At 55.5% G+C, this 13,899-nt stretch overlaps 1 protein-coding gene across 6 annotated transcripts in view; it reads left to right on the top strand.

Moving 5' to 3' along the window:
* Positions 1-13,899, top strand: part of CAMSAP1 (calmodulin regulated spectrin associated protein 1) — a 52,416-nt gene that overhangs the window by 25,363 nt on the left and 13,154 nt on the right. For 2 of the 6 annotated variants that reach the window (XM_074362496.1, XM_074362495.1), the window contains 3 exons: positions 3,132-3,273; positions 10,622-10,761; positions 10,849-10,945. In XM_074362496.1, coding sequence (XP_074218597.1) covers positions 3,132-3,273; positions 10,622-10,761; positions 10,849-10,945 — 379 coding nt within the window. Of the gene's footprint in view, positions 1-596; positions 630-3,131; positions 3,274-10,621; positions 10,762-10,848; positions 10,946-13,899 lie in introns of all 6 variants that reach the window. The other 4 variants (XM_074362499.1, XM_074362498.1, XM_074362494.1 and 1 more) reach the window with 3 other exon arrangements.

The raw sequence follows: 13,899 nt of genomic DNA, 5'->3' as shown, positions 1-13,899 counted from the left end.
ATTTGTCAAGTCCAGCGTGGGATTCAGGTGGATAAATGTCACCTGTCCAGTGAAATGATGCACTTCTGTCCCATTCTTCCCAATTTTTCTGTCAAGCACATCTGTGACTGAATCCATGTTCCTCAAATGCATGCAGTGCGTGGCCCGGACTCATCTGCAGTCCCTGGGCTGCGGCGTCAGTGAGTGTCCCCTAGCCGCCCTCTCTTGCCCTAGACTCTGGGGATGCCGTCTGTGGGCACCTGACCCCGGGCCATGCTTTCGTTAGCCTCCCTACTCATTGGTTGGGCACAGATGGCTTGCTGAGCCCCTCTCTGAGTGGCAGTTGGCTCCTGTCCCTTTTGGTGCCCTGCCTGGCCAGTCTCTGGAGTGTTCTTTGCTCCTGCAGAGGCTAGTGTTGTAGAGGTGCCTGTGACCTTCCACTTGAGGCACCTGACGGTACAGGATGTCCCGGGTCACGTGCATGGGACAGGCCTCACTTCTCAGGACATCCCTCCTCCCCTGTCAGCACTGTGAGAAAGTGTGTGTCACGTCCTTCCACACGTGGGCCTGCCCTGCTGACCTCCTCTCCTGCCTTCCTTCCCTTGCTGCCCGAGCAGTCTCCTTCCAAGTGGTACTGGAAGTTAGTGCCTGTAAGTGAACTCTGCGCACCAGCTGCCATCCAGACAGCCGTCCTGTCGCAATCACTCGCTTCCATTAACAACTGCTCGCGACTGTTTCTCTGTTCATATGTCCTTGGTGGTGGTGCGCGCTCCCTGCGGTGCAGTGGTGACCTGACTCTGGGCTGAATAGACTGTAATTTGGCACTTTGGAGTTCTCTCTTGCTTTTTACAGCCAACACAGAGTTTGGTTTTGCCTGATTTCTTAGGTAATTTTATAGATAGTTTGTCTCTTCTTACAGACACTTAGTTACTTTTTTATGTGATGAACTTAAACATCAATGACGGGATCCGTTCTCCTTGCTAATGGAGCCCAGAAGGAGCCACAGATCACCTGATTTCCCGAATTATTCTTCATAATTAGTTCTTACTGATGTCACCATCCCTGACGGTGCTGTTTAACCTGGTGTCCCTTAGTGACTGTAAGATGGGTCATCCAGTGACCAGGATGCTGCCCTGACCCTTGGGGAGGGTGCTCGTGGGTGGCAGAGACGGACTTCTCTCTCCCGGACCTTCCCCTGGGTTTCGGAGCTGCTCTGTGCCTGCCTCCGTGGGGTGGCGAGGGTCTGTGGTAGGTCAGCGTGGGGGCCTGATTTCTGGAATCCACGCTAATGTTAAATGTGAGTTTTCCCCTAGAAAGAAAGTTGAAAAGTAGTGATTTGGTTCTGCAGTTCTCCCCAAGCTCCACTCAGCGACCCGTCCCGAAAGTGGAACCGGTTGTTATGCTGTTCCCATGGCAAACTTCTTGGTGCTCGAAGTGGTGCATTGTAAAATGAAGTTTTGGAAAACAAGTCTCTTTGCAAACTCCTTTAATTGCCTCTTCCTTAAGTTTAGTTATTTGGATCAAATTACCCTTAGAATTCTCTCATAAAGCAGAGGCCGTGGATATAGACCGTGAACGGGACCCCTTGAGCAGTGATGTTCTGCTCTCTGGCTTCTGGAGTCACCCAGAGGGGGGAAGCGTTTTTATGCTATTTACGTATCTTTTTTTAAATAGAGATACTGGGGATTGAACCCAGGACCTCGTACATGCTAGACATGTGCTCTACCACTGAGCTACACCCTCCCCACTGCGTATCTTTTAACTTCGAGAATCCTGAAGGCCAGAGAGCGAACCATTAAGACAGTTACGAGGTTTAGTGAGGATGTGGTCAGAAACGCGGGGGTCTGCAGGGACCAGGGTTTCGGGTGAGAGCTTTGCAGAGACCAGAAAGTGCGCCCAAGAGCAGAGACCCTTCGCGCTTCCTCGTGGTTGTTTGTCACTGTGGCTGTCCGACCGCACGGCGGGGCGAGTGTGAGTGTCCAGCCAGGCCGGCTCGGGCAGGGCTGCCTTTGGGGCCCTGCCAGCCGCGCCCCGCCGCCCAGCGCTGTCCTCACCTGCCGTGCACCATCCATTGCTTCACCGCATGCTGTGCTCATCCGGCCTGCTGTGTGTGGGCCCGGCCTGGCGCATGCCTCGTGCCTGCATGCTGGGGCCGGGGGCCTGGCCGGGCTGTGCGGGCCCAGAGACAAGTCAGGTCTCCACCGGGACCGATTAAGTGGTAGGGAATGAGCTGCACTCCTAGTCATAACAGAGGGGGAAGGTGCAGCACCCAGACGCCAGCGCTGTCTGTGCTGCGGGCGACTTGAACTCCTCCACGCGCGGAGGGAGTCCCTTTGCGTGAACCCTCCCACGGCCCGTGGAGGTCCAGCCTAGGGGGACGGCAGGTATTCTCCCCTGGGGTGACACGCGGCTGCAGGCGATGCTGCGCTCACCTGTGCTGCGGACGTGGGGCGGGCGCCGTGGGTCCGCACTGCTGAGCGAGACCTGGTTATGGGGTGGCGCTGGGGGCCCAGGAGGCTCAGAGCACCATGCCTGGGGCTTCCTGGAAAGGCAGAAGCACAGAAACCTGGAAAAGATGCTTATTTTATGTCGCACTTTGCCCGTGTTCAGGCTCCTGGCGCTTCCATGCAGTTGTTGAAGGCCTGGTTGACGTGCTAGATGGCATTTTGCCTCACCTGGTTTGGGAACCTTCTCAAACTGTATGTTAATGCTGTTTTGTGTCTTTCATAACGGCCAAGCTTAATGCTGACAATTCTGAGCAAAGGAACAGTAACGGGGGTCTTCCAGGCATGAGGATGTTCACCATTTAATCGTTTCTCGTCTGTTTATAGAATTCCAGCCTTTGGTAGTGTAGACGGTCACCCTGCCGCCTCCCCAGGCTGTGCCACAGCACTTGAGAGAGATGGCCCTGGTGTCACGAGCAGCTAAATGCTGTCGCCCAGTGTGGCCTTGAAGCCCGTTCCCTGGATCTTGACATGTGTGTTCCAGGTGGACTGTGTAATCCGGACACCTTGGGCTTTTCCCACGTGGGTGCCGTTGTTCTGAACGTTGTCCAGCCGCGTGGTCAGCTCCATGTTTAGCGGTCCGCCTGTAACGGAGGCAGCGGCGAGGCGCATCGCACGTAGAGACCGTTTTCCTTTTCTCAACTGCAGGTGCGCTATCGCCGAGAGCACCTGTCCGCCAGGCAGCCGCCCTACTTCCCGTTGTTGGAGGACCTGCTGAGGGATGGCAGTGATGGGGCCGCCCTACTGGCCGTGGTCCACTACTACTGCCCAGAGCAGATGAAGCTGGATGGTGAGTGGAGGGCGCTCCTCTTGAGCAGACCTGAGGCTGCTCAGCGACCCAAGCACTAAGGCACCGGGGACGGACACAGCGAGTCCTCAGCACCACCGTGGTCGCGAACAGAGGAGCAGGTCTGAGGATGAGGTGCTGTACTCAGCCTGCATCCTGTCTGGTGGGGAAATCGGACCTTGAAGTGTTTGGGTAGTGTGTTAAACATTTGTGACTTTACCTAAGTCTCAGCATGGTTAAGATTTTGTCAGCCTGCTCCAGCTGATTGGAAACATCTGGAGTGTGGTTTGGGGATGGCAGGAGTGCAGAGTCCAGCCCGTCTGTCTGCCCTCCTGAGCTCTCCTCTGCTCTCAGTGCTGGGGCCTCACTACGCGGTGCGTCTCCGGGCGCTCACACTGGGTGGTGGGGAGAGCACGAGGATGCCGTGAGCGGCAGACGGGCACCTGCCGGGGGCCGGGGCCAGGGGCCAGGAGTCGGGTGTAGGTTCTGCTGAGCGCCCTTCTGTCTGAGGAGGGAGGCGCGAGGCAGACAGAGGGCCCGACTGCTGGCCACATGGGGAGTGTCTGTTAGACTCGCTGAGCTGACGTTGTCCTGCTCCTAATCCAAGTGCGGAAGTGCTGGGTTTTATAGTTTCTTTAGACAGAGTTTTTCCTGAGACACACGCTGAACTTGAAAGAACCGGGGTGGGGGCAGGTCTCAGGCTCCAAGAGGGGTCTCTATTTTGAGTGAAAACTGCTGGACTGTCACCTGGTTTCCCGGGCCTGTTGGGCCTTTGTGCTCCAGTGGCCTGGCTGTGGGGAGACCTGGAGGCCTGGGGAGGGGCGGCGCGGAGGCATTTCGGGGGGTGGGAGGAGGTGGGAAGGGGGTTGAAGCGGGCGGCGAGTTGGTATGTAGTCGAGCCTGGGACTGTGAGACTCGTGGGTCTGGGCAGGAGTGAGGCGGAGCGGGGGCCCGGGACGCGCGGAGGGGAGCACAGAGCCCCACGCGGCTGGCTCGGCCAAGACGCGGGGAGGGACACTGGAGTGTGAACGGGGGACATTTGAAGTGACGAGGACGCAGGGGGCACTTGGAGCGGCGCGCCTGTGCGCGGGCCGTCCCGTCCGCCTTCCCCCTCCACACCCTGGGTGTTTTCTCCAGTCGGCCTCGCGGCTCACTGACGCCAGCGGTTCTCGGTTCTGGCTCTGGCTGTGTAGCCTGCTTCCACCCTGTCTGCTGAGGGGTCTGGAGACAGAAAGAAATCCTGGGGGTCAGAGTCATTGTTAACGATGATGTGAAAACCCACAGGACAGTTGCTGAAGCTCATTGCCTCACAAAGCAGAACATCCAAGTGGGTTTTAAAATTGCCGGAATTACAGGTGACACGAGCAGAGCCACACTCTCACTTGACTTGCAGAACCGGGCTGATGGGGCAGGCGCGAGCAGAGTGAGGCCAGAGGAGACTGAACACACGGGCAACAGACAGCCCCAGGGCCCCAGCTTGTGGGGAATGTGCCCTGTGAAGTTGTGTAAGCATGGAGGCCTTTACCAAAATGGACCCGATTCAGGCCACAAAAGAAACCCTGATAGATCACACAGAGCTGACAGGTTCCCCACAGCACAGTAAAGTGAGGATCAACAAAAAGATGCAGCCTCTTTTTCCAAACCTCTAAACTCTTCAGTGCTTGGAAACCAAAGAAGATACTAAAATATTTCATGGGTTAAAGTAGAAATCATGGTGGAATTTTCTAGTGGGAGCTTTGTAGGGCAGGCCTTTTTGCCTGTTCTGTTCACTGATTCATCCCAACCATCTAAATAGTGTCTGGGACAAGTTGGTGTTTAGTGGGTATCTGCTGAATAAATCAATGAATGACATGCAGGCCAGAACTCACGGGACGCATCTCAGAGTGGTGGGTAAAGGGAAACTTGTAGCCTCAGTGCATATTCTGGACACCAAGGAATTTAAAAATTAATGAATCAGGCTGATGTCAGCGCATTAGAAAGGAACATGGAAATAAACCCAAAGGAAGTGAAGGAAGGAAAAGGAAACAAAGAGGGGTTGCCTATCTGGGCAGACATCACTCCAGCTCCAGGAGGAGACAGGCTGAATCCAGGTTCCATCCTGGAGGAGATAAGATGTCTGGACTCTGAGCAGCCGCCTGATCAAGAGCAGAGGAGAGGGGGCCAAACCGAGGGGCGAGCCGGCGCCCACCCACACAACCCGGGAAGGTGCCAGAATGGACGTGCTGGGCTGGCAGGAGACGGTGGCCACTGGGCGGGGGTCCTTTAAAAGTCTTCGAGAGCCCAAGTCCAGGGAGACGGGGGTGCTCTCTGGACCTGAGCAGACAGGCTCCAGTCCGGACCCCCAGCAGTCTTGTCCCCCGCGATCTTGCCCCTCTGTGATCTTGCCCCCTGCGATCTTGTCCCCAACGATCTTGTCCCCGGTGATCTTGTCCCCCGCAATCTTGTCCCTCAGTGACCTTGTACCAGGCAGTCTTGTCCCCTGCGATCTTGTCCTGCGCGAACTTGTCCCGCGCGATCTTGCCCCCAGCGATCTTGTCCCTCAGTGATCTTGTCCCCCGCGATCTTGTCCCTCAGTGACCTTGTACCCGGCAGTCTTGTCCCCTGCGATCTTGTCCTGCGCGAACTTGTCCCCTGCGATCTTGCCCCCAGCGATCTTGTCCCTCAGTGACCTTGTACCCGGCAGTCTTGTCCCCTGCGATCTTGTCCCACGCGAACTTGTCCCGCGCGATCTTGCCCCCAGCGATCTTGTCCCTCAGTGATCTTGTCCCCGGCGATCTTGCCCCCTGCGATCTTGGCCCCAGCGATCTTGTCCCCGGTGTGCCTGATCAATACCGGAGCATCTAGAGATACTGACCAGGAAGTGCATGCTGCAGCCTCTCCAAGCTCGGCATCAGTGTCAGGGGTGTGGGTGTGCTACAGAGACACCCCCTGATGAGACACAGGCCTAGGGAGGGGCGTTCAGAGTAACAGGGACGTGGAAAACTGAGGGGAGGGTTAGGTCGGGAAAAAAGAAAGCGTGTAAGAAGTGTAAGCAGAGGCACTGTAGCTCAGCTCAGAGGCGGCTCCGTAGCCGTGGCAGCGTGAGACCCCGGGGGTGGGCGTGTGGGCTGGCTGGGGGTGGGCCAGTGGCTCTTACGGAGGTGAGGGATGGGCAAAGATTGCTGCTTCTCTTAAGCTTTTTTTTTCCCCTGGCTTTTTAAAGACTTTGTTAAAATAAAAGTTAATTTAAAAATTTTAGGTAAACTTAATAACAATAGAAAATGTTGAAGTTTTAGGGAATGTATGAAACTAAAAGCTTGTTCTTATAAAGGATTAATAAAATGGATAATCCTTTGGAAAGACTGGTTAAGGAGAGCAAAGTAAAGAGCAGAGTAGTTAGAGGGCACGAACGCAGATGCAGTGAACTTGAAGTGGGTAACGAGGGAGATGCTGAGAGTGTCTGTCCGCCAGGTGTGTTTGAAATGTTAGATGAAATGGACGATTTCCTGTTGAACCAATAGACCAAAACTACAAATAAGAGGGCTCAGTTGTCAGAAATACGTCCATGTGGACGGGTGTCCCACTGGCTTTCCAAGAATTGACTACCCCTGTGTCACAAGACTGTTCCAGAGAAGAGGGAGGCGGGTGCCCCTGCTCTGTGTGGTCACCTTCGTCAGGCTCATTCCGATACCTGGAGCAGAGTTGAGGGGAAGGGCTCTTTCCTTCCTAACCTGGATCGAAAATCCTGCGTGAAGCCCTAGAAAAAAGAATGGGGCAGCTGGATGTGTTCTGTATGGCCAGGCCACCTAGGAGGGGCACAGAGTTGTCCTAGGGACCACTGCCCACTTGTGATGAATGCTCTCGGCCTCCTGGTGACGTGATCTGACCCCACGGGGGCTCTTGACCCCAGACTGTTGTGGGCAGGAGGACAGGAGGGGGCGCCGTAGCCGCAGCCCTGGGGTCTAGGGGCTGCGCTGTCCACCTGCCCTACATGGGTGCCAGCTCCCGTGAGTGTGGTGACCCACAGAGGACCTGCCTGTGATTCAGGGAATAAATCCACAAAGAGACAAGCCTGCGGGAAAGTGGCACGCTCTCCTGTAGCCGGGGAGGAAGGCTTTGGTCCTTAGACCCCGAGAGTCAGTGTGCACGTTGTGATCTCCCCAGTTATTCATGTGTTTATCACCAGTCCAAGAAATAATTAATTTCCTTCTTACAGAGATTGACACAGAATGTAAAAATTCTCGTGGGAGACTGAAGGCCAAAGGGACAGAGGATGTTTGGAGCCCTTTATTTTGGTGTAAGTTTACATTTACCAAGAAGGCCCAGGACGTCCAGCACACTGCTCCCCAGGCCGCCCAGCGGTTACATCTGGCCACATCTGTGCCTCTCTCTGGGGTGATGGGGAGTGATGATAAGGCAGGCACCCTCACACTCACATCGGGGAGGCCGGTGCATCTGCGGCTGACAGCCCGTTTGGGTTCTGCCTGTCGCAGCCGTCACTCCCCCTCGGGTTCTGGTCCAGCATCCCTGCCACGCTTAGCGGCCATGTCTGCTTTCCTGGACCTGGAGCCACATCCCAGCCTCCTTGGTCTTCCAGGAGTGCAGGCCGTTTAATGTGTTGACCGCCCTGGTGTGTCCTGGTCCGGTGTCCCTCCTGACTACGCACGGGGCCTGTGCTGGAGGCAGGAGTGCCTGGATGCGCTGTCGCTGCGCCCAGTGTAGGTGACACAGCTGTGACCCTTGGTCAGGTGGCACACGCTGGCCTTGCCCGCTCTGAGATCACGTTTCTGGCTTTATGGTGGATTGGTCAGCAGTCTGGGGGAGGCTCTGCGACCACACGGACACTGGCCGCCCGGCCTCGTCGCCGCGCTGGGGCTCCCAGCCCTGCTTGCTGGCTCGTGAGCCGGGCTCCGTGCGAGGGCCGCTCCTTTTCTGCCCCCCTTAGCCACGTGGTGATCATACGAGGGTGGCCTCGTGGGCTCTTCATTTAGTTCAACCAGTTGTAATTCATTACGTTCATTGTTCTGTTCTTTGGTTGTCCCAGATTTCAGGCAGGTTGATTTTGAGGAACAAGAGCATGGGGTCCTTTCTCTGTGAAGACCAAGTTCTGTTCAGTGTCACATCTGCTAAACCGGTGTGTTTGGGTCCAGGAGTGGTCGTGGGGCCCCAGGGAGCTGCAGGGAGGAGCCTGACCAGTGCTGTTCTGTGGGACCCAGTGCCTGTGGGGGCGCAGCTCATAGGGGGAGGGGGACTGGCCAGTGCAGACTGCGGGGGGAAACGCAGTGAGATCTTACCCCCTATGAGGTGAGCACCGTCCTTGGGCAAGAGGCCTAACCCTGCAGAGCAGTGTCTAAGAACGTGGAGAAGAGGTGGGACATACTTTTATAACATTGATGTTGGGGTAGAGTATTTAAATTACAAAAAGAAGCACAAATAATAGGAAAGAGTCCCATGTTTATAATCATATTAAAATGCAGTATGATGACAGAGGAACGTCATAAACAAAATTAAGTGATAAACTGTATCTGTGAAAAAATACCAGTAACAAATATAAATTGACAAAGGATGGTCACTCCACTGCTTGTAACCATAGTGCACAAAGAATTCCTACAAATCAGGGAGAAAAAGATGAGCAAGCTGGAGGCAAAACAGAGCAGGCTTTTCCCAGGAGAGGAGGTCGGAGCACGGGGGACGGGAGGGACACGTGGCGGCCGCTCCCACCGTCCAGCAGCCACGGACGGGACGTGGCCAGAGTGGGAGCTCGCTTGGCCCCTTTGGGGCGTGCAGGTGCAGAGCGCACACAAGTTTGGATTTTGTGACACTTTTTTCCATGAGAGTGAAAATTGTGGAATCCTATGTAGCTGCTAGAATGACTGGCTGAAATCTACCCCCAGCTGCGTGAAGCTCTTGGAAATCATAATACTGAGTTTGGGGAGAATGGCAGGCATCACAATGACAGGCGTCGTTTGTGGTTGTGAATGTAGATTTTTAACAGCCAAGTCAGCAGCGCAGTGTTTACGTGATTTACGGGCACCGACCTCATGTGGTAAAGACACCTGCAGGGGTCAGGGTCACGTGGCTCCGGGAGGGCCGTTGTCTCCGAGGGCGGGGGCTTCAGCACTGTGATGCTTTGTTACCAAAAGGGAACAAGGTCTGAATCAGAGAAGGTCTGATGTTGACGTGTTTCATCTGGGTAGGGGGTACATGGGAGTCTGATCTTTCTGTTTGTAGTATTTCATAATCAGAATTTTTAAAAAGAAACGTGTCTTAGCAGTATAAACACGGGCAGTTACTCAGCTTCTAACGGGTTTCTCTCGGGAATCCGCAGTGCTAGGACACCGCGTAGGGCGGAGTTCACGCTTGAGTCCTGGGTGCCGTGAATCTCATCTATGCACGAGCTTTCTAAATCCTTGAAAATGATTTCTTCTTAGCAGTAAAGCTGTTTTGAAATAACTTACGTTTCTCAAATCCTATTTATTGATTTACAGGCAAGGTTAACGTGTGTTGTCAGTGTGGCTCCTCCTCATTCAGTCCTGAGCTGTATTGGGTCTTGTCGTGGGTCTTGTCTGGGGGCTGCCCGCCTCCCCCACGGAGCGCTCAGACTTGTGGGACTCCTGTGCTGAGGGTACTGGTGGAGGGCCTGGCGTCCTGCAGGGCAGCTGGGTGGACACTTGTCCTGCTACGGGGCGCATGGCCCGCAGCGGAGACGTGCTGCACAGAGCCCCCGCCCCTCGTGATGCATGGTTTTCCTGCACTCTTCTCTGGGGAAGTCTGACGCGTCCTGTTTCATGCCCCGCTCTCCGCAGCGTGGAGATAACCCCATGCGGAGGACTGGAGAGCGAAGCTTGGTTAAACGTGAGCTAGCTTTGTGCAGCAAGGCCTTTGTGTAAACTGAAAGTTGATTGTTGCTGTCCATGCTGGAAGTGTCAACGTTTTCAGTGATTTCTGGATGCTTTTTATAATTTATTTTTGTTTATCTATTTGGGGTGGGGTAATGAGGTTTGTTTATTTATTTAGTTTTTAATGGAGGTACTGGGGATTGAACCCAGGACCTCATGCATGCTGAGCATGTGTTCGATCACTGAGCTATACCCTCCCCCCTCTGTAGGCTTTTTAGATGTTAACAATTAAATTCAGGTCCTGAAGATTTCTACTATCTTTTTCTTGAGTGTTTTGTTTCTGTATTTAGCATGCCTTATAATGCTGGTTGTAATGTTTAGATTTCTTAACGTTAATACCTTTTTTTTAAACTATCACCACTTCCTTCGTTTAAAATGTTTTTCAGTTTAAAATTATATATTTGCACATATATGTGCACACAAACATATGAAGCAGAATATCTTTATAATGTAGTTTTCTTTTTATCTGTTAGATATTTGCTTGAAGGAGGTAACATCGATGGCTGACAGTCTGTATAATATTCGGCTTCTGAGAGAATTCTCAAATGAGTATCTTAACAGATGCTTTTATCTCACGCTAGAAGATATGCTGTATGCCCCCTTAGTGCTGAAGGTAATAATGAGTTATTAAAGATACGTTTTTAAAGCCACGTGTGAATGAGCTACTTACGGTGTCCTTGGGTCTTTGTGTTCCTTTCAGCCAAACGTCATGGTTTTCATTGCCGAGCTCTTCTGGTGGTTTGAGAACGTCAAACCAGACTTTGTTCAGCCCAGGGATGTCCAAGAGCTGAAAGACGGTGAGTGAGCCACTTCCTGTAGGTTACAGCCGTGTCCCCGGAAAGAGTGTGGGCAGAGTGCATAGAGGGTGTCCTTGGCTGCTTCCCGTGTTCTGTACAGCAGTGGTGTCTGAATGTGGTCGTCTCTTCTGGGGGGCGGAGAGCTGACGGGGCCGAGCTGCTCCCCGGGCTCTGCAGGCTGCGACCTTGTCCTGCAGTGTCAGGGTCCAGGCTGAGCAGCGGTCATTGGAGAGAAGGCTCCAGGTGACGCTGGTGAACCTCCGTGGGTAGGAGGGCCTCTAGTCTGTGACACCCGTCCTCATCCTCCACAGATCTGACTTTCTGCCCTAAAACAAGGCAGAAAATGCTTTTTTTTTTTTTTTTTTTTTTTTTACCAGAGTGAAATAACCTGCCAGCCTTGGGAATCTGTAAAACTTTAAGATGATGTGGGAGGATGTCTTCATGTCCTTGGAATTTTTTGGAAAAGATTAAAAAAAAGTAGCCATGCAAGAAAGGATTGATAATTAACCACATTAAAATTAAGACCTTTTTTTCATTAAAAGATGATGTAAAGAGTAAAAAAAGAAAGAAATCAAGTAGCTACTGGGGTAGGAGATACTGTTTATGTACTGTCAGTATTCCACAAGTGTCCAGGGCGTGGAAGAGCTCAGCCTGGCCAGTGAGGAGAAGGCCCGCCCATAGGAGGCTGAGCAGAAGACTTGAACAGGTGCTTTGTGGAGGCAGGGCTCCAGCTGCCCAGGAAGGTTAAGAGAAGGTGCTTAGCCCCATCAGGAGCTAAAACAAGTGACGACAGCCCCACCCCCGCCGTGCTGGCATGTGCTCGGGGCCGTGGCGGAGGCCTGCCCTGCCCGCCTCATGCCTCTTCAGCTCCGGAACCTCGGCGTCCCCCTCCCCCAGGGGCCCCTTCCGCTGGCCCCGGCCTGGTGCCTGCTGCTCGCGCTGTCCTCCCGTGGTGTCGGCGGGGCTGCATCCCCCGCGTGCCTCTCAGGACCCCGGACCTCAGCCCGCTTGCCCAGGAGCCGCAGCTCCCTGCCCGGTGCTCATTCACTCGAGCGAGGACAGCTGGTGTGGGGCCCCGACATGAGGATGTGCCGTGGCTCAGCGGCCATGCTGGCCTCCGGGAGACCAGGGGGCAGGGGCCTGGAGGAGCCGCTGGGGAGAAGGGCGGGCGTGCGTGGGGCTGCCAGTGCCGCCAGTGCCGCCAGTGCCATGGTGCCAGCTGTGGCTTGAGGCGACCTCCCCTCTCTCTCCCTAAAGCCCGGCCTTGGGAGCAAGGGTCGCACCCCCAGCAGCAGCTGTAGGGGCGCTCGCTCTGGGCTCCGGCAGGGCCGTGGTCCCCACCCACCTCCTGTCTGACGCGCGCTCTTTGGGGCCTGTGTGGCCAGGTCCTGCTCTCTGTTGCTGGCTAGAGGTGGGCTGGGTCCTGTGGATGAGCACATGGTGCACCTGTCTTCCCAGAAGGGACTGCCAGCCCTCCCAGTGAGACTGTCCCCCCCCCCCCCGCACTGGTGCCATGCTCGGGGCTCAGCGTTGGCCCCGTGGAGCTGGTCAGTGGGAGTCCGTGCCCGTGGCCTCCCGGGCACAGGTCCATCCCTGCCTCTGGCCACTTCCTGCGTGTGCCCGTGGTGCCTGCCTGGTGCTGGCTGATGACAGGCTGGCTGAGAGCGGCCAGTGGCGTCTGTTCACGTTTTCAATCCACCCATCTGTTTACCAGACTCAGGCTTTCCTTTTTCTGTCAGCGACCGTCAGGGGTCCCCGTGTGGCTGCAGTTGGAGCCGAGGGGGTGCTGGTGTTGTAGGGGTGGATGGAACATGGCTGGTGGGCCTGGTCCTGCACAGGCTCAATCCCAATGTGTCACATCAATCTTGGGGCGAATTGCTGACGGTGAGCTCACCCTGGAGACTGGGGGTGTCTGACAGAACTGTGCTCCCGAGGGACAGTTCTGAGTGCCAGTGCCTGGTCCCTGGGTGTCTTGTGAGCAAGGCATGTGGTCTCAGCCATGCCCAGTGCATGCCAGGCCTTGTATCTTTAATGTGTGTGGTTCTTTGTGGCAGGTGGTGTGGCCCTGCCCCAGAACCCCAGGATCCTACCCTCTGCTTCTCCCACTGGGACCTGCCGGAGCCCCTGTGGCTCTCACCTGCCCCGATGCCTGCAGAGCATGGGGCCCACTGGACTGCACAGCCTGGGCCCAAGGAGAAGCTCTGTCCTGCTCTGTGTCCCCTGTCTGGGACGTGCTGGGTGTCCCTGACCCCCAGCACAGGGCACCTGAGGAAGTGGCGTCTGTCCTGTGGGGAGGGGCTCGGGTCAGTGCCGTGCGCTCCAGCCTTAGCGGGTGGGTCTGGCTCCTGGGAAGCTTTTCATGGGTAGGTGGTTCCAGGCTCAGGCCCTGATAGGGGCTTTCCTCAGCGTCCAGTCACCCATCCTTGGTTTCTTCTCGTGGGACCAGCCAGCTGCTGGCTGTTGGCCCCTGGGGAGGCTGTGTGCCCTTCCCATCCCCACCCGCTGTTACCAGTCCCCTTGGCTGCCCCTCCTGCTTCTGGGTGATCTCATCCATGTGGATTCTGCCGGCTCAGGCAGTCACTGGGGGCAGCCCCTCACGCCTCTGAGCTGGGGTGTCTGCCCCGGGCTCCTCATCCCTCTGTAGTGGATCAGCTGTCTGAAGGTAGCCGTGGTGGCCCTCGCATAGTGAGGGCTGTGCTGTTAGTCTGTGTGCTGTGCGTGCCGGGGTCCCTGCTGAACCGTGGGTCCAGGAGTCTTCCCATGTCAGCACGCTCTCCCTGACCCAGGCCTGCCCCGGCTGCTGGCTACACACCCTGTCGGGTCCAGCCTGTGCTTGGAGGCTGGTGGCCGGGACGGGAGGCAGGGCAAGTCCCACAGGGGCCTGGGGAGGGCACCTTCTGCAGGCTCACAGAGTTGCAGGAGATCTGGGAATTTGAGATTTTCAAGGCCCAGAT

This window comes from Camelus bactrianus, chromosome 4 (assembly GCF_048773025.1).
Source record: "Camelus bactrianus isolate YW-2024 breed Bactrian camel chromosome 4, ASM4877302v1, whole genome shotgun sequence".
Taxonomy (NCBI): Eukaryota; Metazoa; Chordata; class Mammalia; order Artiodactyla; family Camelidae; genus Camelus; species Camelus bactrianus.
Note: the sequence above shows the minus strand (reverse complement) of the source record. Positions and strands in the feature narration are given on the sequence as shown.